The sequence below is a fragment of the Poromitra crassiceps genome (assembly GCF_964638095.1).
Source record: "Poromitra crassiceps genome assembly, chromosome: 1".
In the NCBI taxonomy this organism is placed as follows: domain Eukaryota; kingdom Metazoa; phylum Chordata; class Actinopteri; order Beryciformes; family Melamphaidae; genus Poromitra; species Poromitra crassiceps.
Window position 1 is genome coordinate 9291632 of NC_139623.1, and position 27438 is coordinate 9319069.

Consider the following 27438-nt stretch of genomic DNA (forward strand, 5'->3'; position numbering starts at 1 on the left):
CTGAAACAGGTTTTCATTTTACAGTCTAAAACTGTTGAGGAATGCCGGTTTGGCAAGTAACTGCCCATAAGTACATAGTGAAACCAAAGTGGCTCATTAGAAAACACCAGTTATTTATTTGACATCGGAAAATACAGCTTTTCTCAATTATTGTAAAATATACCTTTCTAAGTAAATATGGCCTTTATTTAAAAAGAGTTAATTTTCAGTAATATCACATCAAAAGGGATGGTTCACTGAGATGAAGTACCCTGTTGAGTCCCGTGGAAGGTTTTTCTGTCTCCCAAACAAACACAAACACAGCACCATAGAGACTGGGCTAACAGTTAGAAACATTTACGTACATTGAAGTGTCACAATCAATATAATTAATGTAATCTGTTGTGCTTGAGTAAAAGACAACGAATGGGGAAACACGACACGATTAGTTTTCTTCCTGCAACAACAGAGTGACTGGCATGATTATGGTCAAAGTTGTAATGTGGACATTTCCATTTATTGAACTCCAAAATAAGAGGCCACAGCACAACTGTAGCCTTGAGGAAAAAAGGAGGACTTGTTATGAGAAAATATTCGACACACTATTCCACACGGATAACAAAATGAGATGAAGTACTGGAGGCATATGCACTGTAAACAAATGAGATGACGTATTGGAGGCAATATGCACTGTTAAAATTGAGGTATGCTCTTTTTCATAAACCAGGCCCTCATCTTTCCAGAATAAATACATTTTACCTATCTCACATCCAGATGTAAAATTAAAATAATGGTCAAGGACAATGGCTAAATTTTAAAACAAACTCACACGATCAGTATCCCCCCCACAAATCTGTATGAACAGAAACATAATTCACGTTAAAAGCCAATAAATAAGTACACAGTGTGTGTGTTGTAAGTTGCATAGTGTGCAGAAGGGTGACTGATGCAGCTTGGTGCGAGACCTCAATTCACACAGGGGTAATGTCCAACACTTGTCCCTGTGTGTAGTACAGTGTTCCATCACACGGGGGTAATGTCCAACACTTGTCCCTGTGTGTAGTACAGTGTTCCATCACACAGGGGTAATGTCCAACACTTGTCCCTGTGTGTAGTACAGTGTTCCATCACACGGGGGTAATGTCCAACACTTGTCCCTGTGTGTAGTACAGTGTTCCATCACACGGGGGTAATGTCCAACACTTGTCCCTGTGTGTAGTACAGTGTTCCATCACACGGGGGTAATGTCCAACACTTGTCCCTGTGTGTAGTACAGTGTTCCATCACACGGGGGTAATGTCCAACACTTGTCCCTGTGTGTAGTACAGTGTTCCATCACATGGGGGTAATGTCCAACACTTGTCCCTGTGTGTAGTACAGTGTTCCGTCTCCCAGCCCGATGATGGGTGGTCCCCTCCCTTCCCAGGCCTAGCAGCTTGGACAGCGGCATCTGTCCAGTAGGGGGCAGAGTATCAGTACACCCAGCTGACTGGGACCCACTGGGGCTCTAAGGACAGCCGCTCCACTGCCTCCTGCAGCTTCTCAAAGGCCTTGTCCAGATTGTCATTGACAATGGTCAGGTCAAAGTAGTGGCTGTACGCCCGGCGGATCCTGGCACTCTCGTCCACTGTCTTCTTCAGATCATTCTCCTGTTACAGAGAGAGATTCTGTCCATCATGTGTGACAACAAAGTGACAGCCATTTACAAAACCATACTTCCACAATAGGCAACCATCACCTTCTAGAAATACTTAGGAACCAATGAATCCTCTCTAAACTCACTGTGAGCAGTTTGGTGGTAAGTCCAGCATCCACCACGGCTTTGTGCATAGCTCTTAGTGTGTCCAGTTCAGGAGCAGCGATAAACACCACGAATGGCATGAACTCAGCAGTCTTCAACACTTTCAGGGCCTGGGCACAAAACAGGTCAATGCAACAACTGTGCACCACCAAAGCTCTGGGAATACCACTGATAGCGCCCCTAAAGGTGCTCGTGACTAACCTGAGGGTTGACATCCAGGATACAGGTGCGGCCTGCCTCCACCACCTCGTGGATGGAGTCGATCTTGGTGCCATAAAGGTTGCCGTCGTACTCGCCGTGCTCCAGGTAACGGCTGCCCTTGATGTCCTTCTCCATCTCTTCTCTTGTCACAAAGCAATAGTTCTGGCCGTCTCTCTCCTCCTCCCTCGGGTGCCGCGAGGTGACTGGAGGGATGAGGTGAGAATAGTAGGTCAGGAGTGAAAGTAGTAGAGCCTGATACAAAACTTAGCAGTGACGGCTAATTTGACTGCCTTGACGTTGTGCCTTGCACACTCACAGGGGACAGTGGTTCCATATCGCAGAGGGTTGATTACAATGAGTCTGTTCTTCAGGCTCCGCCTGCCCACTCCCTGGGCTCCAATCAGAATCAACGTTTTCCTCTGGAACGGCGGCATCTTGGCCACCTCCTCGTAGATCTGCAGCTCGTAACGGTCAAATTCTGGTCAAGGCAATATACAGAAAAGCTGGAATGATTAGCTTATTTTCCTGCACAATTCAACACTGCAAAATTCCTGGATGTGGGGAAAAATTGCGATCAAAGGCAACCATCTATGATGAATACACACCTGCATTCTTTGCAGTGAGGTACATCATTTTCTTCTTCTTTTTCTTCACAGTTCCACAGAGCATGCCTGAGTGGAATACAAATATGTCATCATTACACCAGACCAAGGTGCTAAAGACAAGCGTTTCCTGGCCTTCTTGGACAACTGAGCATGAGTAGGTGGATCATGGGGTGGGGGAGTCTAGCAGTGCAGCTGGGTGAATAACTGTACCAGAAGTATCCCAGTCTCTCCTCACAAATGCTTTCCTCTTCTCCTCCAAGAACTGACTGGGGATCAGCCCAGTGGCTCCACCGACAATGCATGCCTACAGGGAAACCAGGACAGACAGTTGATAGATGTGTGGCCAAACTGCCTTGTATAGGTAGGTGTCTGTTGCCTTCCCCCTTCTCTCTAGAAGCCTCTTCTTATTTGCCGATTGCTGTAGTCAATATTGCTGTTTTTGTCCCCAATTAGTCGAGCAGCCCTAGTTAAGGCAGTGGTCCATTTCATCATCGCTCAGCCAATGTGTGTCTATTCACCTGCCACCAGTTGGGGTCTTCCTTGTTGACTACGTGAAGGATGTCTCCTTTGGAAAAGGCCAGGCCTGCTTCCTTACAGGGGATCAGGTTGTCTGTGGCCGGGGTGTAGTTGAAGTGTGGCTTCAGATAAACCTGCACAGTGAACAAGATATCACTAGTTAAACATCTTTGTACAAGTCAAACCCAACACGCAGATAACTCAAAGGTGGAATGAGTTCATTCGATCCCTGCATCACAAAGGTCAGTGTCTGACATAACCTCATACATCAGGGCTACTCAACTTGCCACGAAGCATGTTTTCATTCTAACCAAAGACTAAGGGGGCGGGGGGTTCTGTGCTGAATCAATGAATCTTCAACACACAGGCTCATTCATATATAAATGTTAGGGGTGTCAAAAATAATCGATTATAAGATGCATCGCGATGCGGACGTGCACGATTCTGCATCGATTCACAAATGTCAAAAATCGATTATTTAAAAAAAAAAAAAAAATAATAATAATAATCAAATAAAATATAATGGAAGTACATGCAGTTGTTTATTTTAATTATGGATCATAATATAATGCAATTCCAAATGCACTTTTATTTTAAAAGTAGCCACACAGTGAGAAAAAATAAAGTGAGAAAAAATAAATCGTGTATTGCGGAAAAAAGTGATGCATCGATTTAAGATGCATCGAGATGCATCGATAATCGTAATCGAATCGTAGCCCTCTGAATCGTAATCGAATCGAATCGTGAGGCCAGTGAAGATTCACAGCCCTAATAAATGTATTGCTATAAGGAGCATGGCTTTTCTTACAATTTACTCCTGGCCAGTCTGAACCAGAGATGCTCATAAGTCATTTTCTGCAAGTCCAAGTCAAGTCTCAAGTCTTAGAGCTAGAGTCCAAGTCAAGTCTCAAGTCTCTTATGGATGAGCGTTCTATCATCTGCTGGATACCATCCGGTCTGCTTAGAACACTGTGTAGCTAAAACTAAGGGATTCAAAGCATGTACTGTATTTGTTGTCATCCATGTGTGTCCATCATCTTTTTGTGCTCTGTGAAGCGGCCTTGGGTTCCTTGAAAGGCGCTATATAAATCCAAGCTATTATTATTATCCTCACTCCTTATCTATTAGCATACAGCATCAGCATTGGTTAGATTACATTATTATTAGACCTTTCCTTAATGTTAATACACACAAAAATAAAGATTGTTCACAAGTCCCGAATCTCAAGTCCAAGTCAAGTCTCAAGTCTTTGAGGACAAGGCCCAATCCCATTTCTTATTTCTACCCCTACCCCTGGTTGAGTGCCCCTCACCCTTCAAAACGCCCTGGTTGAGCGCCCCTCACCCTTCAACACGGAGGGGTTGAAAACAATTGCCTAGTAAATGAGACAACACTCATTATGTCATCATTTTTGCCCAACTGGCGAAATAAAGCTATTTCTGGTTCAAACAGATTGAATGAAGTCTGCAGATTCTCACACAGATATGCTATTTTGTCATCATATTGCATATTTTCACTAATTAAATAATTAAACCCTTGATAACTTATTAATATTTAAATTATACTATTTTATTAGTTGCCTGGTTGGCTCAGGAGTCACTGGAAAACATGATTTACATTGATATTTTACATTCTGGTTTTCATACATGTAAAATGCCAACATTCTATTCTGGCGATTGGGTAGCTGGCTCCGGTGTCCAAAAATCATTTATTTTAGATCTCCATAAAGTCACGTTTCAGTGTTAAATGCTTTACACGGACCTGTTTGCAGTGGCTGGCTGGCGCTTCTATCTACATCTGTTTACAGCTTCCAGCGGGCGCCCATACCGTCAATGTTAAAATAGTCGCAAAATACCCAACCAAAACTTACAAAAATATGTTCCTTTATCTTCCTTTATTGTCAATACAAAGGATCACTGGGTCGGAATGTTGAAACACGCATTTCAAAACTCGATATTTGCAAAGATGGCTGTGTTTCTCCTCTTCCAGGACCAGGGCACACACACAGGTTTGTCCCCCGCTGCACTGCCTGCAAACAACAACCTGCCTCTGCTGAGTGAGTGCGGGGAGCCACGGTGCGAATTGCGATAAAAAAAAAAATCTGAAATGTTGCCACAAACAAATTCCACACATCCAGAGCATCCACAGTCCTTTGTATTGACGTTAAACTCAGATAGAAACATTTATTTGTAACTTTTGGTTAATTTTTGGTTGATTAACAGCGATTTCCTTCTCAGCCCTTGGTTTGGAGTGTGCCCCTGGAGAATCTCCGTTTGGAGGGCCAGATAGCTCCCCCCTTCACTCTCGATCTGATGCAAAAAAGAATGGGGACACCCTACCCCTCCACATGACACCCTACCCCTCCACATGAACACGCAAAACAGAGGGTTAAGGGCTATTAATCACATCAGTAGGTCTAAATTATGATCCAATGTGTGTTTTGGTGACAATTAAATTGTATATGCATCTGTTGTGTGCCGCTGTGGTGTTCCTGTTTGACATTATCAATGTAAAAGGCAAACCTATGTATGTATGTATGTATGTATGTATGTATGTATGAATGTATGTATGTACAGTATGTATGTACGGTATGTATGTATGAATGTATGAATGTATGTATGTACAGTATGTATGTATGAATGTATGAATGTATGTAAGTATGTATGTAAGTATGTATGTATGTATGTATGTATGAATGTATGAATGTATGTAAGTATGTATGTACTGTATGTATGTATGTATGTATGAATGTATGTAAGTATGTATGTATGTATGTATGTATGAATGTAAGTATGTATGTATGTATGTATGTATGTATGTATGTATGTATGTATGAATGTATGAATGTATGTAAGTATGTATGTAAGTATGTATGTATGTATGTATGTATGTATGTATGAATGTATGAATGTATGTAAGTATGTATGTACTGTATGTATGTATGTATGTATGAATGTATGTAAGTATGTATGTATGTATGTATGTATGTATGTATGTATGTATGAATGTAAGTATGTATGTATGTATGTATGTATGTATGTATGTATGTATGAATGTATGAATGTATGAATGTATGTAAGTATGTATGTAAGTATGTATGTATGTATGTATGTATCCTCTGTGTTGCATTTTCCTCAGACACCGTCGGCCTGAGTGTATTCATATTTGGCACGGGTACCGGCAGAGGTCCTCGAGCAGACGGTGACAGGGCCAGATTTTTGAAATAGGTCATTATGCCTGTGCTGTGCTACACTATTATATGGAATCGGTGCTACATTATTGTGATAAAAAAAAGGCTTGATGTTCACTGGATAGAAAAAGAATAATGCTAAATGTAGCATATTGCTTTGCTTCACTGAATATGATTGGATGTTGGAACACACATCAAGAATAAAAACCCACATGGAGTGATTTTGTTTTTGTTTTTTGATTAAAATAGTTTGTGAATCTAAAATGTCTATATGCCAGAAATCCGGTACGTGGCCAGAGACCTTTAAGGCCTGCGTCTACCCTACATAGTACTCCTCAGTGTCAGCTGATGTGTGTTTCTGTATAGCAGTTACAGTCAGGAGAAATGGGGCTGTTCCTGGGGGTCTGTGATAGGGGTGTGTATAGGGGGGTGTACTGTATGTGTGGAAATGCCTGAGGAGTTCTCTCCCCCCACTCTGCCTCCTTCTGCTCTTCCTGCTCATGCTACTCCATGTCCCAGATAGCCTGTGGACTGTTATTAATAGATGCTCCCTGGGCTCAGTTTCAGACGCCTGGCATTCTGAGTGCACCCAGGTCAATCAGCTCTCACCCACTCCCTGTCAGGTATGACCCCTGGACAACTTGACTGCACATGGCATGCATGCATGCATCCGAATACACATCAACACAGATGTACAAGCAAGTATAATAATGACTGCAGTCAAAATTAAAAGGCGCACGTCAGAAAAAACTGCACATAAAAATAACTAACTTGATTTATCTATGCGGCGGTAAAGCAGGTTTTCAAATCCAGCAGGTTTTGGTGAAAAGCAGCTAAAAACGGGGAAACTCTCTCCCCCCTCACCTGTGGAGGTATCGGCGTGTCTCTGTAACTGGGCAGAACCTTGAGCGTGATGCTTCCACTGCAGTCCTTCAGCAGCTCCTGGAGGTCAAGGGGGTTGCTGCCGACCTCGCGGCCGTTCACCTCCCGGATGACGTCCCCCGTGCGCAGCATGCCCTGCCTGTCGATGGAGCTGCCGTGCAGGATCCGCGCGATCACCAGCTCTCCCCGCTCCACCCGGAAGGTCACCCCCTGAGAGCGAGCGAGACATGCGCTACGTTACATCCACACGCCATAAATCACAAGGGGAGGAGGCCCGTGTCGTGGGTCCGTCTCTATCCAGGTTGCTGTGAAAGAATGTGTTCATGCCGAGTTACCATGTGACCGTGTGAAACAGAGTTCACCTTTTCCGACAGACGGGCCAATAAAACAGGACATCTATAAAGCTGTTGCAGGCTAATGGCAGCGCTAAATGATCGGCGTAGGTGTGGTCGCTATCGATGCCTGGACTGACTCACCAGTGGTTCCCCAGCTTTCTTCTGGATGCCGATCATCCTGACGGCATCGGCGGGTATGAGCGGACTCGTCAACAAGAAGGCATCGCTGTTCACTGCGGCGTGGGGCATCTCATAGCACTTAGCAGCCACTTTGTCATGAGCCTCTATCAAAGACTGAGGAGGGTAGAAACACCAGGGAGGAGGAGAAGCAGACAGAGAGGAGATGCAACAAGCTGGGTGTGAGGAGGAAAAAAAGCAATCTCTATAATGTTTGTATGCATCAATGATCTTGGAACACGTTTCAAAACAGCTTTTGCAGACTGAGAAAGACAACATTCAGCACTATGTGGTGCATACACTGATATGCTAAGAAGCTGGGACCTGCAATGCATGCAACACCAATTTGATATATTACCATTGCACAATAAAGACATACATCAGTTTGTCACCATGTTACGTGCACATTCCTCAAAGCACAGAACTATGAAGACATTTTAATATTCATAAAGACAGAACACTAATCTGACACAGACAGAGAAGAAAAAGCAGTTTGTTCTTACCCCAGCAGACAGCACATAGGTTCAGCATTGGTCTGAGATTGCAAAATGCATCAGCCAATCTGAGCATTTACTGAAATACTAGGTGACAGAGTCACTTTACCCACATAGCTCGGCCTGCTATTGGCCCAAGGAGAGAGCCCCAGCGACCCCGCCCCCCCGATGCCGCAGCCTGTGACTGGAGGAGAGTATATAAGAAGGCAGAGCAGCCCCACAGCCTTCAGAGGAGGTTAGGGGATGGTTAGTGTAAAAAGCTCTGACATCCATTCCGCATGATTAGAAGAAGAGCTAAGACTATTCACTCTGCCGGTCTCTGGTCTGTTTGTCCCCAACAACCCCGATAACAACGGTGTCCAAGTGTCAAAGTGGAGCAAGCCATACGACTACAGTATACCTGAAAGTGAGGCTCCTGAAGGATTTGGGCGAGCTCGCCAGCCGTAGGATCTTTCTCTGCCAGGTGGTTGAGGGAATCCAGAATCTCTGTCACCAGCTGAAGGTTGTTCTCACGCACTGCTTGCAACTTCACTTCCTCAAGACGCTCATGGGCCTGCGCACGCACGCACGCACGCACACACACACACACACACACACACACACACACACACACACACACACACACACACACACACACACACACACACACACACACACACACACACACGGCTGTTTGCTAGCAGCTTGGAACTTGTCATTCCACTTAGTTCTGTTGTTCACTTAAATTCAGAATGAAATTGACTTTTTCATCTTGTTAGCCAATTCCCCATGAACCTACTAAGAAGAAAAAAAATTATATCAAAATAATTTTACAGGAAAATGGCATATTTGTAGTGGTTACTTCATGGTGTATCAGTAGGCGTACATGAACATTTTTGAATCACCCCACCTCCATCCCTCCCATCAAATAAAACCTGGTTTCTTTTTCCTGGTTGCATTCCCAGTGGCTGAAATGTATTACCTGAGCCCAGTGCACTGAGCTTAAGAAGACATTCAGACCATTCAGTCTCTCTCCCTCCTCACGATGCATCTTTTGTTCCGTTTGTTTTACAGAAAGTGTACGAAACCCATGACCAAAATAGTCATACATTCTGTCATTGTGTTATTTATGGTTGGAATTCTAGTGAAAATAAATTACCCTTTTTGCTGGGCACCCCCTGGAACCCCTCAAGGACCCCTGGGGGTCCCCGGACCCCACTTTGAGAACCACTGGTCTAAACCGCCCACTTTTGCACACTCCCTCACTGCGTTATGTCCCACCCCAACATCCGGTTTCAACCAGAAATATGTAAAATTAGGGGAAGACCGCATCAAAATGTCATATGGTAAATGGACTGTATTTATAGAGCGCATTTATATGGCGCTAACTGCTTGTTAGGGGTTCAGTGTCTTGCTCAAGGACACTTCGACACACTACCGGGAGGAGCCAGCCTCGAACCAGGCGACAGCTCTACCTCCTGAGCTAATGCCGCCCTATATTCTTATGAGTGAAACATAAATTGCTCTTAGCTCCATGTCTATCACTGAGACACACACTGTGGACAAAGGGAAATCAATTGTTCAACATTTTCATCATCTTTGGGTAATTGAAAAGAGCTATACAAATTAAATGAACTAGTGCAGTGCCCGTTCCCCCATGCACCACCCAGTGGGGGCTTCCCCCTGCACACACTGCACTCTGTCAGGTCCCCCTAAGCGCACTACCCAATTTTGAAGTCGATCCGACAAACGGTTCTGGAGATACGCGAAGGACAGAGATACAGACAGTCCTGGAATAACTCCAGTTAGTTTGAAGCCCTTTAACCCTGAAGTGTAATTATTACTTCAGACTAACTAATAAAGTAATAAAACCACTAGTTAAACAGTAGGCGGTGCCTGGCCTGCTGTTCAGTGAGTGGCCTGACTGCGGGCACCCAATTTTTTTTTTTTTTTTTTGCGATTATCGATTCTGGAATAAAAGATCGATTCAAAAAATCGTGACATTAAAAATCGCGATACTTAAGTGAATCGATTTTTCCCCCCACCCCTAGTACGAAAGGTTCTTCAGTAGGTGGCGCTATGCCGAATTGCACGAAAACAGGGCACTGCACTCCGTCAGGTCCCCCTCAGTGTACTCCCGAAGTTTGAAGTCGATCCGACCACCGGTTCTCGAGATACGCGAAGGACAGAGAGACACTGCTGGCATTATAGTTAGGATTATAATCATTATTATGATTATTATTAACAACATATTTTGTTTATTAACATATGATCACATACAAGAGGTTGTGAGACAATTGAGTAATGAAACATTACACCAGAAATGATCTACAGACCCCTTTTCCAGAATGCAAACAGCACAGTGATGAGGACAAGAGCTCGCCTTTGTGACAGTTTTTCTGTATAAATCATTCTATTTATAGAAATGGGAGTCAAACCTGGTGACCTCCATCTCCACTGGATATTCTCTCTGGATAGTCTTAAGTCTATAACATAACCCATTTGTATGGAGGCTCTGCGTGAACCATGTGAAACAGTAGGCGCGTTTGCATGCATCATAGTAATCCGATTGTAATAGCTTTAAAAGGCTAAACAGATTAAAATGCTCCATATAAACACCTCAATCAGATTAAACAGGCCAATCGGTTGCAGAGGAGTAGTTTAAACCTTTTCCTAAACTGATCAAAGGAAAAATGTGATCATGTAAAGGACGACAGTGCTTTCTGCTCATGCACATGATGCAAAGGGGACTCCTGCCTGCTGCAGGAGAGGAGAGGAGAGGAGAGGAGAGGAGAGAGGAGGAGAGGAGAGAGGAGGAGAGGAGAGGAGAGAGGAGGAGAGAGGAGGAGAGGAGAGAGGAGGAGAGGAGAGGAGAGGAGAGGAGAGAGGAGGAGAGGAGAGGAGAGGAGAGGAGAGGAGAGGAGAGAGGAGGAGAGGAGAGAGGAGGAGAGGAGAGAGGAGGAGAGGAGAGGAGAGGAGAGAGGAGGAGAGGAGAGGAGGAGAGGAGAGGAGAGGAGAGGAGGAGAGGAGAGGAGGGGAGGGGAGAGGAGAGGAGAGGAGGGGAGGAGAGGAGAGGAATGGAGTGGAGAGGAGAGGAGAGGAGAGGAGAGGAGAGGAGAGGAGGAGAGGAGAGGAGAGGAGAGGAGAGGAGAGGAGTGGAGAGGAGAGGAGAGGAGAGGAGAGGAGAGGAGAGGAGAGGAGAGGAGAGGAGAGGAGAGGAGAGGAGAGGAGAGGAGAGGAGAGGAGAGGCTGTAGCTTTGAACACTGGAGAGGAGAAACCAGCACGGAGTAGGTTCCAAAAGCTCCAAACGTTTTCTCGTCAGGATTCCGTGTCTCTGATTTCTGTGTGACAGTCCATATGTCTGGCATAAATTCATGCTTTAGGCTACTGGTATAATTACAGTATGAATTTATTTTTCACTGCGAGAAAATGTACTTGTGCACTTGAAGAGTGTGTGAGAAGTGTCAATGAGTGCTTGAGTCTCACCTGTAATGTTCAAACCGATTGATTTCAATCAGAGGAAAAAATTTGCATTAGGGATGTCAATGGTTAACCGGTAACCGGATAACCTCAGAGAACGTCTGTGACCGGTTAAGCATGTCGGGTAAACAGTTCATTTCCATATAAATTTGCATACAATGTGTTGGAAATCTGTGGATTTTTTTCCTCCTTCGTGGGAAGCAATGTTAACCTAAGTACCGTAATTTCCGCACTATAAGGCGCACCTGAGTATAAGCCGCAGCAGCAAAATTGCCTGTTTGTTACATATATAAGCCGCACCGGACTATAAGCCGCGGGTGTTTTGATGTTTAATTACCATATGTAAGGGTTCGTGCACAGAGGGGATTGTCGGGAAAGAGATGGCTGTTTGGGGAAGCTCCCATTTATTAACATTTCATCAAAACAAGCATATCCCGCTGGGGATCTTTTCTTTTGGCATTGTGAGACGCTTAAAAATCACCATCGGCGGGAGCTTTACTCCAGATGCTGTGCAGCCAAGAACACAAGTGAAATTCGTTCTCTCGTGACCTGTGGTTCTCAACGTGATGGACGATTCACCTTTCTTGTTAACAGTCCTAGTGAGAGGCAGGTCGAACGTCAAAGGCACTTCATCCATATTTATGATCTGCTCCGGTCCGATGGAATATGCCTTGATCTTTCTTTGTGTGAATTCGCCGAAGTTTGTAATTTTCTCCTGGTAGTCGGGAGGGAGTTGCTGACACACAGTCGTCCGCGCCCTGACGGACAGTCCCTTTCGTCTCATAAATCTGAAACACCAGGATGGTCCACCTCTAAAATGTTCAATTTTCATTTCGGTGGCGACTGTTTTGACCTTCAGTCGGATCTGAACGGTGGACACACCTCGGCCGTCTGCTCTCTGTGTCAACACCCTGATGCCAAGGTTACGTGCTGCTGCTCGATTTCCTTCTTTCCTTCTTCTTCTCGCCGCCATCGTCGTAACACAGCCAGTTCTCCATCTTTTGAAGCATGATGTTAGATTACAACGAGCTAGTTGTGTGGCTTAGCCTTCCAAAATGTTGCCGTTAGTTTTTTAGAATGTAATACATAGAATTGGGAATGTTACATTCAATTTAATTCAGACTGTCTTTCAGGCTCAATCGCTGCCATTTTCCCCCCGGAGCGAGGGAGGAGGGAGGGTGTTTTACTGTAGTGGCTGAGAGAGCGTAGTGGCACAGTGCTCCAATCAGGTCGCGAGGCACATTTTTTGCAACATCATCCAATCAGGGTCTCGCTCTCGTAATGTCTGTCTTGCTCTCGTTCTGCCTCATACAAACATCCATAGATTTTGGAGGTCCCCGAGCAGCCGTTAGCTGATAAAATCCATAGATAAGCCGCACCGTTATATAAGCCGCAGGGCCAAAAAACGGTAATATACCGAAATTTACGGTATATTAAAACGTGGCACAAGGGTTAAACTAGCATTACATAGGAATTAAAAGCTCCTGCCACTGCCAATAACAACATTCATTTAGAGCAGGAGTTCCCAAACTTAGTAGTACCACTACGTACCAAACCAAATTTCCCAGGGACCACTTCCACTACGTATATCCCCCCCCATTAAATAAAAAATCTGCTGATTTAACCATGCAATAGCAGCAGAAAGGCTAAATAATATAAGGCTATTAGCTGGTTCAAAATGGTCACACACACACACACACAATTAAGCTGTGAAAAAGAGGACCCCTTTGAAAAAAAATATGTCCCCTCGCCAAACTTTAGCCTAAGTTTGGAGTGTTATTTAGCTACATTCCTGACAAGCTAGCATGACATGGTTGGTACAAATCGATTCCTTAAGTCTTCTAGTTTCATATGATACCAGAAACTTCACTCTGCCTTTAAAACTGAGCCTGCTGCAGCCTCTGAAAGTAAATGTTCAAAATTGTGATGTTTCCCAAATATCGCGATATTTCAGAAAATCGGCCCAATCTGGCAACTGCTCAGGGTTAATGTGTGTAAAAACTGTTGTCTGTAAAACAACAACAACAACAACAAAATCTGCCCCGCGGACCTCAGTTTCGGAACCAATTATTTAGAGAAAGTCTTTTTCTGAAGCGTTTGAGAGCAGCGCTTCCTGGAAGCTCTCTCTCTCTCTCACTCACTAGCCCCCCCCCCCACCCCCGCTCTGAATTTCAGCTCGACGTGCTCTCAATTCAGAATGAATTTATGAACACACCCGTAGCGAAACAATCCGCTCATTACCCCATGTTCTATATTATTTCATTAACTCTGTGTGTGCTGTGTGGGACTGTGGGCTGAATAGAACGTTTACGTTACGAGCTGCCAGGCAGTGGAAAACAGCATTGCATTTCTCCGCCTAATAATGCCCCATGCAGACTACAGCCATGTTTAAGCATGCTGGGATACCTGACGACGTGAGACTACAGCCATGTTTAAGCATGCTGGGATACCTGACGACGTGAGACTACAGCCATGTTTAAGCATGCTGGGATACCTGACGACGTGAGACTACAGCCATGTTTAAGCATGCTGGGATACCTGGCGACGTGATCCAATACAGAATGAATGGGCCAAAGTCAAATTCACCGAAAACTGGCATCCCTAGTGTGCATGTAAACGCAGCTACTGTTCTAACTGGTGTGTCAGTAGAAAGATTTATTCAAGTCTGTTCAAGCTGCAGTAGAGATTACACTGTTTATGGATTTTATGCAATCATTCCAAGTGATAATGTGTAGACAACATGAAGTCTGCCATAACACCCTGCACACAGCTAGCCTGATCTCCAGCCCCTCTCTTCTCACGAGGACAGTAGCTTCATCTGTTTCAGAGCGGAGCACACAAGGTTCCTGTAGGTTAGTGTTATAAATGTATCGTGGCCTATGGCAGGAATTCTCCGACATTTCTGACCCAGTTTCTTGCCATTGCGAAACCTTTTGACTGGCATTTCACTGTTCATGTTATACATAGATCAGCTGTCCACCGAGCCATAAGCAGCTCTTACACAAGCATGGAGAAATAAGTAAGTGGTTGGTTGGTGCAAATGTCAGGAAAAGTAAATCTTCATGTCAGTACAAGCATGAGTTGCATGAATATGTCTGCTACCTTCTGAGTCGAATATTGAATATGAATAATATGTCTGCTACCTTCCAGCATGAGTATGTCTGCTACCTTCCCAGGAGATTGTGTGGCTGGCTTGTGAGATTTATTGTCATGTCCCACGCTCAAAGTGACATTTACACTTCCTCTTCTTAACTATACAAACTAGATGTCCGGCTAATGACGTTACGACTGTGTGTGTGTGTGTGTGTGTGTGTGTGTGTGTGTGTGTGTGTAACAGAGTGAGGGAGCAGTAGTTAGTGTGAGCAGGAGTGTGTGTGTATTACCTTGGCGAGAGACCGGACGATACGGCTCTCCATGATGCCTCTGAGGAAGATGAGATCAATATCTTTGGCTCCTGAAGGCAGCTCTTTAAGGTTGTCCAACACCTGCTGCATGGCTGAAGAGGAAAACAAACATGGAGGATAAGGCAAACAGAACAGCAACTAGCACACCGCTTGATCTTAGTTTTGCTTGAGAAAAAGAGCCATTGGGCTCTAATCATTCAATGTTGTTGCAAGTGTATGGAAGAACTGAAGCTGAAAGAAAACTGGAAGCTGAAGCAAAAAATAAAATAAATAAATCAAAGACACGTTTTGCACACATATATATATATATATATATATATACATGAGGACATTAATTAAAAGTATGATGCTCTGAGCCATTAAAACAACTGACAACAAAACACAATGTGACCTTAATAGGAGCAAACAAGGCAAGAAAACAACTGGACAGTCCATCAATGGACCAATTCATAGAGAATGTCCCTCATTTCCATTGCAGTAGCAACAGGCACCCACAGTCACACAAACGATTGTCCTACTAACAGAGCTGCACTATAGTGACTGGGAACACACAACCAGAAACTAAAGCCACAATTTCAGTTTTTGCAAAGATGACATGTACAGTTAGTAGCAGTTAGTCAAGTAGATATGGGTAAAGAAATCATCAATTAGTCTTGAACTTCCAACTGGTTACCTAACCATGAAAGATAGGATTTGCGCATACTGTTATTACAAATCATATTGCTCAGCAAACTGAAAAAACAATCGTATAATTTTTTTTACATCAAAAGTCCCACTAATACACGTTTTTTTTGTTACCCAGGAAAACAGCAGGGGGCAGTAGCAGCAGCATCGCCTTTTAAACTTTTAGATCACACTCTCAACCCGTTCAGTTTCTGTGTGTCCTGGTGGCTCACCTGGTAGCACACGTACAAGGGAGGGTGGGTCCTCCGTGTGGTAGAGCCCTGCATTCTGGCCCGAGAGGCCCGGCCCGGCCCGGCCCAACCCTAGGGCAGATCTTCACATAACTAGCTAGGGCCGGGGCTGGGCCTGCCTGTTTTTTGTTTTGTTTTTTAATGTTTGAACTGTGTTCAAAGTGTTTTAATGTCGTTTTTTTGTATAGTGTTGATTTGATAGGCTTAGGCTATTCGAAATTGATCAAACACATGGTGGCCCATTTCCACCGCTGGTATCAGCGCGGCCCCGCCCAGCTCATCTAGCTTTTTTGTCTCATTCCACCGATCAAAAACCTGGACAGCCCGGGTTGAGTCGGGGTTGAGTCACGCTAGTTTTGGTCCCTAAAATACTAACCTAAACTTGTACCACCTAAACTTGTACCACTGTTCCTTCAGAAGTTGTAGTTGTCATAGACTGTGCTCCATAGTTGATTGCTCTATTGCTGACAAAAATGTGTTATTGTAAGTCGCTTTGGATAAAAGCGTCTGCCAAATGACATAATGTAATGTAATGTAATGTAATGTAGTAGTTTGTGGATATTAGTGGGACTTTTGGCCAATATAAAAGGGGCTATATACAGGCAATACATGCCATTGTTTTTTTAAAGGTGGGATAGTTGGAAAATAGAAAGGCAGACAGGGTAATGGAGACAGAGTGAAGAAAGGCCTGTACGATTTGATCCTAGACCAACTGGGCTTAGACTACATCAGGCTCCAGAGGTAGCAGATCCAACAACTTGACTATCTCTGGGCACAACACAGCCATTCCAGTGGTAATGTCACTTTTGAAAAACAGGGAACACTTTGGGAGGCTTTTGGAACAGGTCCTGTCCAAGTCAACAGGAGAGCTCACCTGTGCCTGACTTTGCATTGGCCACAGTCATGTTTTGATTTGTTCCTCAGCTCAGGATAAGATAAGCAGGTCAACAGCTGCACGGTCAACAGCTGCCCACCTGCTGAGCACCTGGAGGGCTGGAGAAGGCAGAAAACCCACTGCCTGTTAGTATATGTGAAGTTCATCATCATACTAGGGATGGGCAACGAATTTCTAATTTTCGAATAATCGTTTTTATTATCAAGATCGACTTTTATTATTGAAAGTCGAAAATCATTTATTATTATTATTCATAATTTTTTACCAGTGTCTATCTCTTTAAGAGTGACACATTTGTCCATGTGACGTTGCCGTAGAAATGGTCTTAAACTGTCTATATTACAGCAACGCTCCACACCACAAGGAAAAGGTTTCAAGGCTTGTTATAGCGTGAAGAAAAGCTGATATTCTGTCTACTGTTCCCTGGGCCATCTCGGCGCTATGCTAATGCTAACACGTAGGCCAGGGGTCTCAAACTCAAATGACCTGGGGGCCGCTGAGTGTCCAGTCTTGTCACAAGGAGGCCACTTCATGTATTTAAAAAAAAGAGAGAAAAATGCAACCGTTCGAATTCTCAACATTAACAATTTATTCATTTATTTGAGGGACAATCTATTTTTTACATTAACAATTTATTTGTTCATTTGAGGGACTTTGTTTTCTTTTTTTAGGGACAATGCACATTACTAAATTAGGCAGTGTTAATTTTCAACTGTCCCTTGGAACTCCAGCTAGAATTAGAACTGATCATAAATGTCACTTACACAGCTCAGTAATCCGCTCTGCCACTGTGTTGGCTGAAAGGCTGATGTTGCTTAAGTGACTTTTTTTTTCTGGACAGAGGATATAACATATAACAGAAGTGGAGTATTGGCCAGAATGACATGAACATTTGTAAACTTATTCAGCGGGTATCTTGCATGTTGCGTTCCGATGCATTGTAAAAAAAATAAAAAATAAATAAAAATAAAAATATTTTTTTTTGCAATTCCATCGCGGGCCACACAGGGGGCGCCGGCGGGCCGTGAGTTTGAGACACCTGACGTAGGCTCAGGTCTGGCTGCCTAACAACAATAGAGTGCCAAAGTTACCCCCTCTCCCTCGGATTTCATCCGCCATTCATTTTTCCATAGACCCTGTGTAACATGCTTATAAAATTGTTTTACTTGGTCAAACCAAACAATTCAACTATACTTAGAATGAGGGGAGACCATGTGAAATTGGACTTGCAATGTGTGTTTTTCTGTGTTTTTTAGGGGTGGGTGAATTTCAACGAAAAGCCGACTTTGGCCCAGTGAATTTTTCGAATAGTGTTCTTGCTAGAAATGCCCATCCCTACACCCACCATTACAAACCAAGTCATGAAAAGAAGCAGGCCTAAGTGTTGTTGTAGAGCACATGCGAGAAGCAAAACAAACACTGAAACATTCATGCGTCATGGTGCTTTAGGTGCATGCTACTAGCACAGCGAGGACTATTATGAATTGCGAGAATGACAAAGAGGGCCATTGAACGACAAAGGATGGGTTTCCCCTCCTTCTGGTTAAAGGTTGTGCCAGCCACACAGAGTGAGGCCCTCAGGGACCTTGTACAAACACCATCTCCAAACAGAGTGGAGGAAAACTGCCTTAGTTGGTAGGTGGACAAACAGAAGAATTGGCTTTTTGAGCACAGGCAGTCCCCTTCAACAGACTATAAATTCTGAACTGTACAAACATGTCATTCATATAGCAGCATTGTAATCTATTAAGTCTATCATGCACACAATGTCAACAAAGGCAGCAAAAAGGCAGATCATTATGATGGGAAAAGAAAGATAAAAAGTAGGTGAAGCTCTGAAACTCACCTACAAACTGTGCTTAAATCCAGTGCAGCACTGCAACACGGAGCCCCGTCTCTCTATACAGCACTCATCTGGTACCTCTGGATGATCAAAAGGAACGGGGGGAAATAATTGTTATTTTTGTTGCTTGTTGGAATGTCCCAAACAGTGACTCCTATAAAAGAGTACATAAAAGCCTAAGAATAGAAAGCCTCTGTAGTATTGTTTAAAAGTAGCTCATGCTGATGATACGTAGCTTTAGCTCTTTGCTCTGACTCATGAGTGCCTTCATTGCCAGACTGCTCATGTTCATTCAGCAGTGTTATCATGCACCCGTTCTGATTGGCCACTTCAATCATGTGACCCATGAGTTAAGGCTGATTTACACCAGCAGGCCAGATCAAACCCAGAAAGAGTGTGATTGCAGAGAATTACGGTAACTGTACCATGTTGATTCAAAAGATCAAAAGTCAAAGCAGTAACTACAAGAAACCGCACATCCTATGAGACCAATTTTTTGTGAATTCAACTGAACATGGAGCCAGTGCCACACAGTATGTCCTAGGCTTGGGTGGTATTAAAGTATTACGGTATACCGGGGTATTTAGAAATCTCAACGGTATGATTTACAAAACCGTTTTCTATCTTTTTTGTTCAGCCAAAATAGTTGCGAGTGTCTTTGCTGTGCTGGGCTTAGACTAAATTATTTCTATTAATTTCTTTTTATTTGCCATTTGTAGGCTACTTTACCTTATTAATAGGCAAGCATATAACGGCATTGTGTTGATGGTATTTACTATTTGCAGCAACCCATGTTAAGGGCATGCCCAGGGGCGAATTCGAACCGCAGACCTCTGGCTTCCAAAGCGCACACGCTAACCACTACAACAAGAGAGCTAGCTCCCTTGTTGGAGCTGATTAATGGGCCTCTATACTGAGGGAGTGAGTTTAACCAACATAGGGGACATTCAAACCAAAAGCGTTTTTAGCTGCCAGCGTCTTTCTGCAATTCATTCTCTATGTAAGGACGCGCTCAACGTGCTCCTCTTTCAAGGAACGCACCTCTGGCGTTTAAACGCTGGTGGCGTCTCGTCTTTTTGGCGGAGCGCTCTGGGCGTTTTAAGCTGAGAAAGTTGAACATTTGGAGGAAAAGCGCGCTGCTCGTCTTTTTACTCCTACATTTTCTCCTCCCAGAGGGATCCTCAACCTCGCTGCTGTCAGAATTGGCAATAATCTGGCTTTCATGTTGACAGTGAACAACATCAAACAGACAAAACCAGCTGGCTCAACTCTAGTGCACGCGACTGCAGGGGAAAATAAAACGAAGAGCAAAAAATACGCTCCGTGCGCTGTGTTTTGTGCACAATGGAAGCGCCCTCGACATGATTTTCATAGCGTTCTGACTGAAAAAAAAAAACGCTTTTGGTGTGAATGTCCCCTTACTCGCTACCACTCGGGCCTCACAGTCATTCGGTTACACATATACGTATTACAAGCAACACTATACGAGTGATCAGCCGAGCAGCATTTTGGTAAACAAACCGCGTCACTGGGTGGCAACGGCAATGGAACCCTATGGAGCGTGAGCTTTGAGCGTCTGACTCTAGCCAGCTGACCGTGTTTACAATTTAAAACTGCGACAGTTCAGACAACTTTAACACGACATGCATATATTATACATCAAACTCTTGAGCTACTTCTGCTCTCACTCAGAATGTCAAAATATAATTAAGCGATGTCATGTATAGTTGTTGAGATATTAACGTTTGTTTGGCACAACTCATACTAGTTAACTGCTGCGGGCTTCCGCATTTCTGGGAGATTTGTTGTTGTTGTGACGTCACGCTGATTCGTCCTATATTGTTTAAGACCACTTGCCCATAACGGTGTCATTATTTTAGTTTAATTGTCATTCTCCATTGAGGACATTTGTGAACAACATTGTACATGCAAATAAAGTTTCTGAAACATAGAAGGTGTAACTTGTTTATTCATTCATGGTTGATGCGAGTGGGGGGATTCTGGCCTCTTGTTGAGCCGGCTGTGCTCAGGGGATATGGGGGGGGGCAGAGTCCCTATTTGTGGGGGCTTTTGGGCCTTGTTGATGAGGCGGATAGCAGTTGGGAAGAAGCTGTTCTTGTGACGAGAGGTTTTGGTCTTGACAGACCTCAGTCTACTGCCAAGGGCGAGTACAACAAACAGTTTGTGGCCGGGGTGGGAGGGGTCGGCCATGATTTTCCGAGATCGTTTCAGCATCCTGGCATTGTGCAGGTCCTGAAGGGATGGCAGGCTGGATCCGATCACCTTTTCAGCACAGCAGATGCTGCTGCAGTCTGCAGATGTCCTTGAGGGTAGCAGCAGCATACCAGACAGTGATGGAGGTGAGGGGGGACTCAACGATGGAGGTGTGGGCATTTTAAGTAATTTAAATACTCAAGTACCGTAGATTCCGGACTATAAGCCGCACCGGTGTATAAGCCGCACCTGCAAAGTTGACTATTTTTTTCTTATATAAGCCGCACCGGACTATAAGCCGCGGGTGTTTTAATGTTTTTTTTTTTTTTTTTTGTGTTTTAATGTTTAATTACCATATGTAAGGGTTCATGCACAGAGGGGATTGTCGGGAAAGAGATGGCTGTTTGAGGAAGCTCCCATTTATTAACATTTCAACAAAACAACATAACACAACACCACCTGTGTTGTTTTTTACAGTGCACACAGTGTCATACAGTGTCATACAGTGTGGTGAAAAGAGGGCAAGAGAGGAAATTAAAACTTATTATAGTTATATAGGATTTATAGTTAGAAAGAGTGCTAAAAAAGAGATTTTTTTTTTTTTTTTTTTTTTAAATCCATAGATAAGCCGCACCGTTATATAAGCCGCAGGGGCCAAAAAAGGCCAAAAAACGGGAAAAAAGGTGCGGCTTATAGTCCGGAATTTACGGTACTCTCCTATTATAAACGAGTAATTGGGTACTCGCATGGGGGGGGGTGTTAACCCGTGTGGAAATTCATCTTCTACTAGGAACCTTCCTAGAACTAGGAGCAGTGGGCAGCCGCAGTGCAGCGCCCGGGGACCAACTCCAGTTCTTTTTGCCATTGCCTTGGTCAGGTGCACTGACAGGAGTGTTAACTAGGGGTGTCACGATACACTAATTTCACGATACGATACGATACGATACACGATATTGGGTTCACGATAACGATACGATACGATATTTTAACAATATTTTTTTTAACAAAAGTAAATAATTTTTATGTATTTATTTATCATTTATTTAACCATGTGAGTCCCGTTGAAATCGAAACCTCTTTACAAGGGAGCCCTGGGAAAATACTGGAAAAATAGTCTTTCATTTGAAATACACAAAATACAAAACAAATGCTGTTTTTGGAAATTGTTATTATAATAACTAGAAAACAACATGGAAGATAATGCTTCTCTTGCAATAGAATGTGTCACACTGTCACAAACTAAATGTTTGTTGCATGGTGAAAGAAAAATAAAGTATACAATCTATTTCTTAAATAACTCATGCTCAATGGTCCCTAAACGTATGTAATCTTATGTACCCCTTGAGCTGTTTTGCCATGCCAGTAGTAGTCTACCCCCTCACTCATGCGTATTGATTCTGCAAAATGTGTTGTATTATTATTGGAGCAAAAAAAAAATTTTTTTTTTTTTTACGATATCATTTTTTTCTGGATACGCATATCGTGACGTTTCGATATCGCGATATATCATGTGACAAAATATCGTGACACGCCTAGCGTTAACCCTAACATACATGTCTTTAGGTGGTGGGAGGAAACCGGAGCACCTGGAGAAAACCCACACGAACACGGGGAGAACATGCAAACTCCACACAGAAAGGACCTGGGACGGACCAGGGTTCGAACCCGGGACCTTCTTGCTGTGAGGCAACAGTACTAACCACTGAGCCACCGTGCTGTTTACAAGGACAACTGAGCTCTGCATGTGATACCAGCGGGTATGGATACTACAGTACAGAGGCAGGCGACAATATTGAAAAAAAAAAAAAATAACGCTAACTAATCCGATACAGATCCTGACCCACAACGTGTGTTGAATTCAACTAGCTGGCAGAAAACTGACCCAATGACTGAGAGATAATGTTAGATTTGTGTGAGCAGGGCTGTTTTGTTAAGTAGAGATAGAAACACGATCGCAGCAGCCTATGTAATGGAGCGACTTCATGGAAACAGGCGAGTTGAATTCACAATTGAAGACTTTACGGACATAGAGAGGCAAAGTGACCGCCTACTTCCTGCTTCAGCACTGTACCAGAGATTTTCATTCGCCATTTATCTTCCCATACACATTTCGTAAAATGCGTATAAAAATAGTTTTGCTGGTTCAAACCAAACGGTACAGATATATTTAGAAACAGGAGAGATCGCATAACATTTCACTGGGACCAAAACGTTAAAAAAAATGCGGGTTCAAAGAAAATATTTTTTCAATGTTTTTTTAAGTTTTGGTCGGAGTGAAATGTTCTATGGTCTCTCCCGATTATAGCGTTTGCTGAACCGTTTGGTTCGACGAAGTAAAACTATTTTATAAGCCTTTTACGAAATGTCTATGGGAAAATAAATGGCGGATTAAAATCTCTGGTACAGTGCTGAAGCAGGAAGTGACGTTCCACTTTGCCTCTCTATTGGGTTGAAAACAGGAAAGAATGTGAAGTTTCTTCTTTGTCTTAACATTTTTACAACAACACAACCTACTTCTGCTCCCTCCTCCCCTCCTCTCTCTGAACTGCTTGCTTAACACCACCCGCATGTTCGCCGCGCGTCACAGTTGAGTGGAGACAGAAAACGCACGAAATGAACGTCCGTCTCCGTCTCATCTTTAAAGTGATATTATGGGGTCCATAAGTGGAAATATAATAGGTATAAGTATTATTTTGTCCCTCTGTCAATTACACTCCTCAATGGACTCCTTGCGGAAGGCAGACAGAGGGGTAGAAGGTTCTGAGGTGGAGTAAAGGTGTTGCTGCTTGTTCTTTTGCACTGGGTATATTGGTTAAGGTGTTTTATTTATTACGTTGGTGGTGAGTGACGGGATGTACGTGTCACTGTGTGCCTTATTGTTAATGTTTTTGTAGTGTACTGTACTGTGTATGTGTACTGTGTATGTATGCTGCTGGTCTGTGTCCAAGACAAATTTCTCCCTTGGGAGACAAAATAAAGTAACCTTGACTTGACCTTGACTAATACGGAAGATTTTAGTTTTGTTCTCTTGGGTGACACCTATTGGCAATGAGTGGTAATTGCAGGTGAGATCCAAACTGTTATAAGACATTACTCAGTTTGTTCGGCCATATTAACCACCCTTAATGCTAGTGTAACCGAATGAATGTTGAGTCCTCGTGAGTCCCGAGTGGTAGCGAGTAGGTTGGTTAAACTCACTCCCCCAGTATAAAGGCAGGTTAATCAGCTCCGCCAAAGGAGCTAGCTCTCTTGGTGTAGTGGTTAGCGTGTCCATCCCGCAAGCCGAAGGTCGGCACAATGCCGTTGCACCAGCAGAGACCAGAAAAAAGTAGCTTGTTATCCTACTACACACGTACACAGTACACACAAGAGTTGTCAGTAACCTGCAGTTTGAGTCTATTGTGTTAGCTCCGCCCACCCTGTGTCACCACAGACACCAAGTTCATAAATGCTGCAATACTGAAAATGCAAAGGCTTCCATCAATGGGCCATAGGCTCAATCACCATTGTGTTAACTCACTATCAGATAGATAGTGACTTAACAGACATTTATTTAGATGAAAATGTTCCGTATTATCATACACTTTAAAGTAGAGTATAATTGGGCCTTAACTGGGGAGTCGCCCAGGGTGATGGGGGAGGGTGGGGCTGCGTTCCTCCTGTAGTCCACAACCATCTCCACGGTCTATGGTGACACTACTATGCTGCAAAGCTGAGTAACACTAAGTTGCCTATTTTGGATTTGGTAAGATGGAACATTCTATTTGAAAACATCTAATTGGAAATTAGACTAATACGAATACTTTTGTGTTATTTGGATATTAAGGTCTATATTGTCTTCAGAAAAACAGCCAATCATATTTGGTATTTGACTGATATGAGCTATTGCCCTCTGACTATGCACTTGCAGCTTGTGGCAGCGTCAGGTTACCTACTGCCTGCCCTACTGTACATCAAACACTAGATGGGATTCAGTGGTGGAGAGAGGCTGTTGCAGGCGGGACCAGATGACTGAGGGGAGTTGAGGCAACGCTAGATACAAACTGATCCAGTCAGAGACTAGTTTGTTACAAGTCATAGGAATATTAAAATCCGTTAAGTTACCACATTAAGTTACAACCTATCTTTAAAAACTATCCACTTCAAATATCATGGTGGTAGTAGTATTAATTTACCATCTATCTATCTAGGGGCAGGCACGTGTGTGTGAGGCTGATTCTGGTCTTTTCTACAAGCTGAAATCAACAGAGGTGGCAGAAAATAACTGGAATACACAACAAGGACCACAGCTAACTTAAATCAACCAACCAAACCGCAACCGCCGAATGCCAGGTCCACATTAACGTTCATTCCATCTGTGCCAAGTTTGTGTTAGTGGCAGGTTACTTAACGTTAGCAATTAGCATGCTAAATTAGCTTGCCAGCTAGCATGCGTTGATTACGTTAAGATTTGGTCGATTGGTGACTGATATTGATTTGTTACCAATCACTAACTTAACGAGTAGCTTTACGCAAGCCAGCACAATTAAAATAGCCAACCTCGTTTGTTTAGTGTTCTCGCTAAATAAGAGCAGCTAGCTAGACAGTTAGCCGCAAATCCAATCACTAACAGATAGCATGTGGCTGAAATGAGCTAACGCTAGCTGGTGGTAACTCCGCAGAGAGCGAGGACCCATGGCCATGATGAAGTTAGGTCAGGGACACAGTGCATGAACAGTGTCTGGTGAAAATAATTGTCCTGTTAAATACTTTACCCAGTTTTCTCCGGATAATGCCTCAATTAATGTCCAAAAGGGCAGATGATTTGCGCAGTGGCGCTGCATTTCCAGTCCCTGCGCCCCTTCCCTTTCAAGCAACAGTGCTGCTGCTGTACTAATTGAGACATCCAATGTGCTCCAGCCCACTGAAATAGATGGTCCACCGTTACAGTTTAGCCTACTGTAATGATACAGAAACATGTAGGTTATCCCATGATATTAATTAATAAAAAAAAATAGATGGTCCACCGTTACAGTTTAGCCTACTGTAATGATACAGAAGCATGTATGCCATGATCTTAATTAATAAAAAAAAATACACTGTCTGAGAAAGAGATAAACTAGAGGAGGGGGTAATAACCTATATTCAAGGTTTATACAATAGTTTTTACCTGGCAAATTCCACCAATATTACCTCTCTGCTATCTTTAATTCCCCTGTGATGCTACTGTGGTGTCCTACTGTGCAGACAGTGCAGGTTACTTTTGATAGCTGCAGGATCCATTAAAGAAAAATCCATATATTGGCACAGAATGAGAGACCTTCAGTGGCCACCTTATGCAGCCCCGCCCACTTGACCCATTGTATCACGACTTCCTGTTCAGAACACCGGCTGTTTTACCTGCTCAAACTAGTGACTCACCTGGTCAAACAAAGTGTTTCTCCAATCTATCAGTGAACTAGCTGTGTTGCAACTAGCATAGACTGTATAAAAATAGGTTCCAAGGCAGGCAAAGGATTAATGGGGTCAGGGTTGGAGAGACACTTGCCCTTTGAGGAAGTTATAGATCTTGCTAGCATGAATGACACCTGTAAAATCCATGTCTGGCTTTAAGTTGTTAATCCCATACCACCCATCAGCATGAAGCACCAGCCAGGCAATGTCCCGTGATCCCTACTAAAACTGGTCATTCAGTTGCATTGGACTCTGAAGCTGCTTTATTGTAAAATTATGGAGGAGAGAACCTGAATCTTTAGGTTCTACCAAAAACAGATGTCAGAACTAGGGATGCACGATATATCGGCAATCATATCGGTATCGGCAGATGTTAGTCATTTTCTAACATATCGGCATCGGTCCAATGTTGCAATGTTAATATCGGTTATCGGTATCAGCCACAATTTTTACATTGAGAGGAAACATTGCAGTAAATCTATGATTTCTGGGCTTTTCCAAATGTTTTGGAAATAAAGAAAGACATTCATCTTTCAAATTCACAGTGTTTGCATGTGTTTTTCAGTATGTACACAATTTCATTATCACAAAAATGTGTTTTTATACAGATCATATCGACATCGGTAAATATCGGTTATCGGTCATAACAGCAATGTTAATATCGGTCATCGGTATCGGCCAAAATTTTCACATCGGTGCATCCCTAGTCAGAACAGGGCTAATCAAATTCCCAGTGTTACGCATAGCTTTCGAGGTATCCAGGTCACTTGATAGGATTAAACTGTTAAGCTCTTCTTGATGATGGCACATCTCAGGGGTCTCACCATTAAAAAAAAAACTTGTAATAAATGCACTGTTAATTTATATTTTTGTCCCAAAATGAAACATCCCTGCAGACATGAATGACATTTGCCCTACTTAGGAGGATCTGAACATGTCCATAGATAGAAGCCTGCTCACCAGTAGAGAGCACTGTTACTCTTAACAGTAAACCGTGAACACACACCATGAGAAATAGTGTGTTCTTCAAATTTTGTACCAAGTGAGGTAGAGTAAGATACATGTTAAAAACCTGTTTCAGTGTAGCAACAGTAA

At 43.3% G+C, this 27438-nt stretch overlaps 1 protein-coding gene across 2 annotated transcripts; it reads right to left on the bottom strand.

Annotated features, from left to right (window-relative positions):
• Positions 1-123: 123 nt before the first annotated feature.
• Positions 124-25793, bottom strand: pals2a (protein associated with LIN7 2, MAGUK p55 family member a). 2 transcript variants are annotated; one of them, XM_083635218.1, is made up of 14 exons: positions 25665-25793; positions 18700-18776; positions 16833-16951; positions 15024-15136; positions 8581-8733; positions 7651-7803; positions 7157-7384; positions 3105-3236; positions 2797-2890; positions 2587-2652; positions 2298-2459; positions 1982-2184; positions 1762-1890; positions 124-1628 (listed from the first exon to the last, which is right to left on the bottom strand). In XM_083635218.1, the coding sequence occupies exons 3-14, from the start codon at positions 16861-16863 to the stop codon at positions 1452-1454; spliced, it is 1641 nt and encodes a 546-aa protein (XP_083491344.1). In that variant the 5' UTR covers positions 16864-16951; positions 18700-18776; positions 25665-25793; the 3' UTR covers positions 124-1451. The 2 variants fall into 2 exon arrangements, 1 of the variants encoding a protein (XP_083491344.1); XR_014552638.1 differs by having other exon boundaries at positions 1503-1628; positions 2298-2436.
• Positions 25794-27438: the final 1645 nt, after the last annotated feature.

Coding starts and splice junctions, on each gene's coding strand:
- pals2a (XM_083635218.1), bottom strand. CDS start 16,863: ATGACTGTGGCCAATGCAAAGTCAGGCACAG. Junction 7,804..8,580: donor TTCAGGAGCCTCACTTTCAG/GTATACTGTAGT, acceptor TACCCTCCTCAG/TCTTTGATAGAGGCTCATGA. Junction 1,629..1,761: donor TTACCACCAAACTGCTCACA/GTGAGTTTAGAG, acceptor TCTCTGTAACAG/GAGAATGATCTGAAGAAGAC.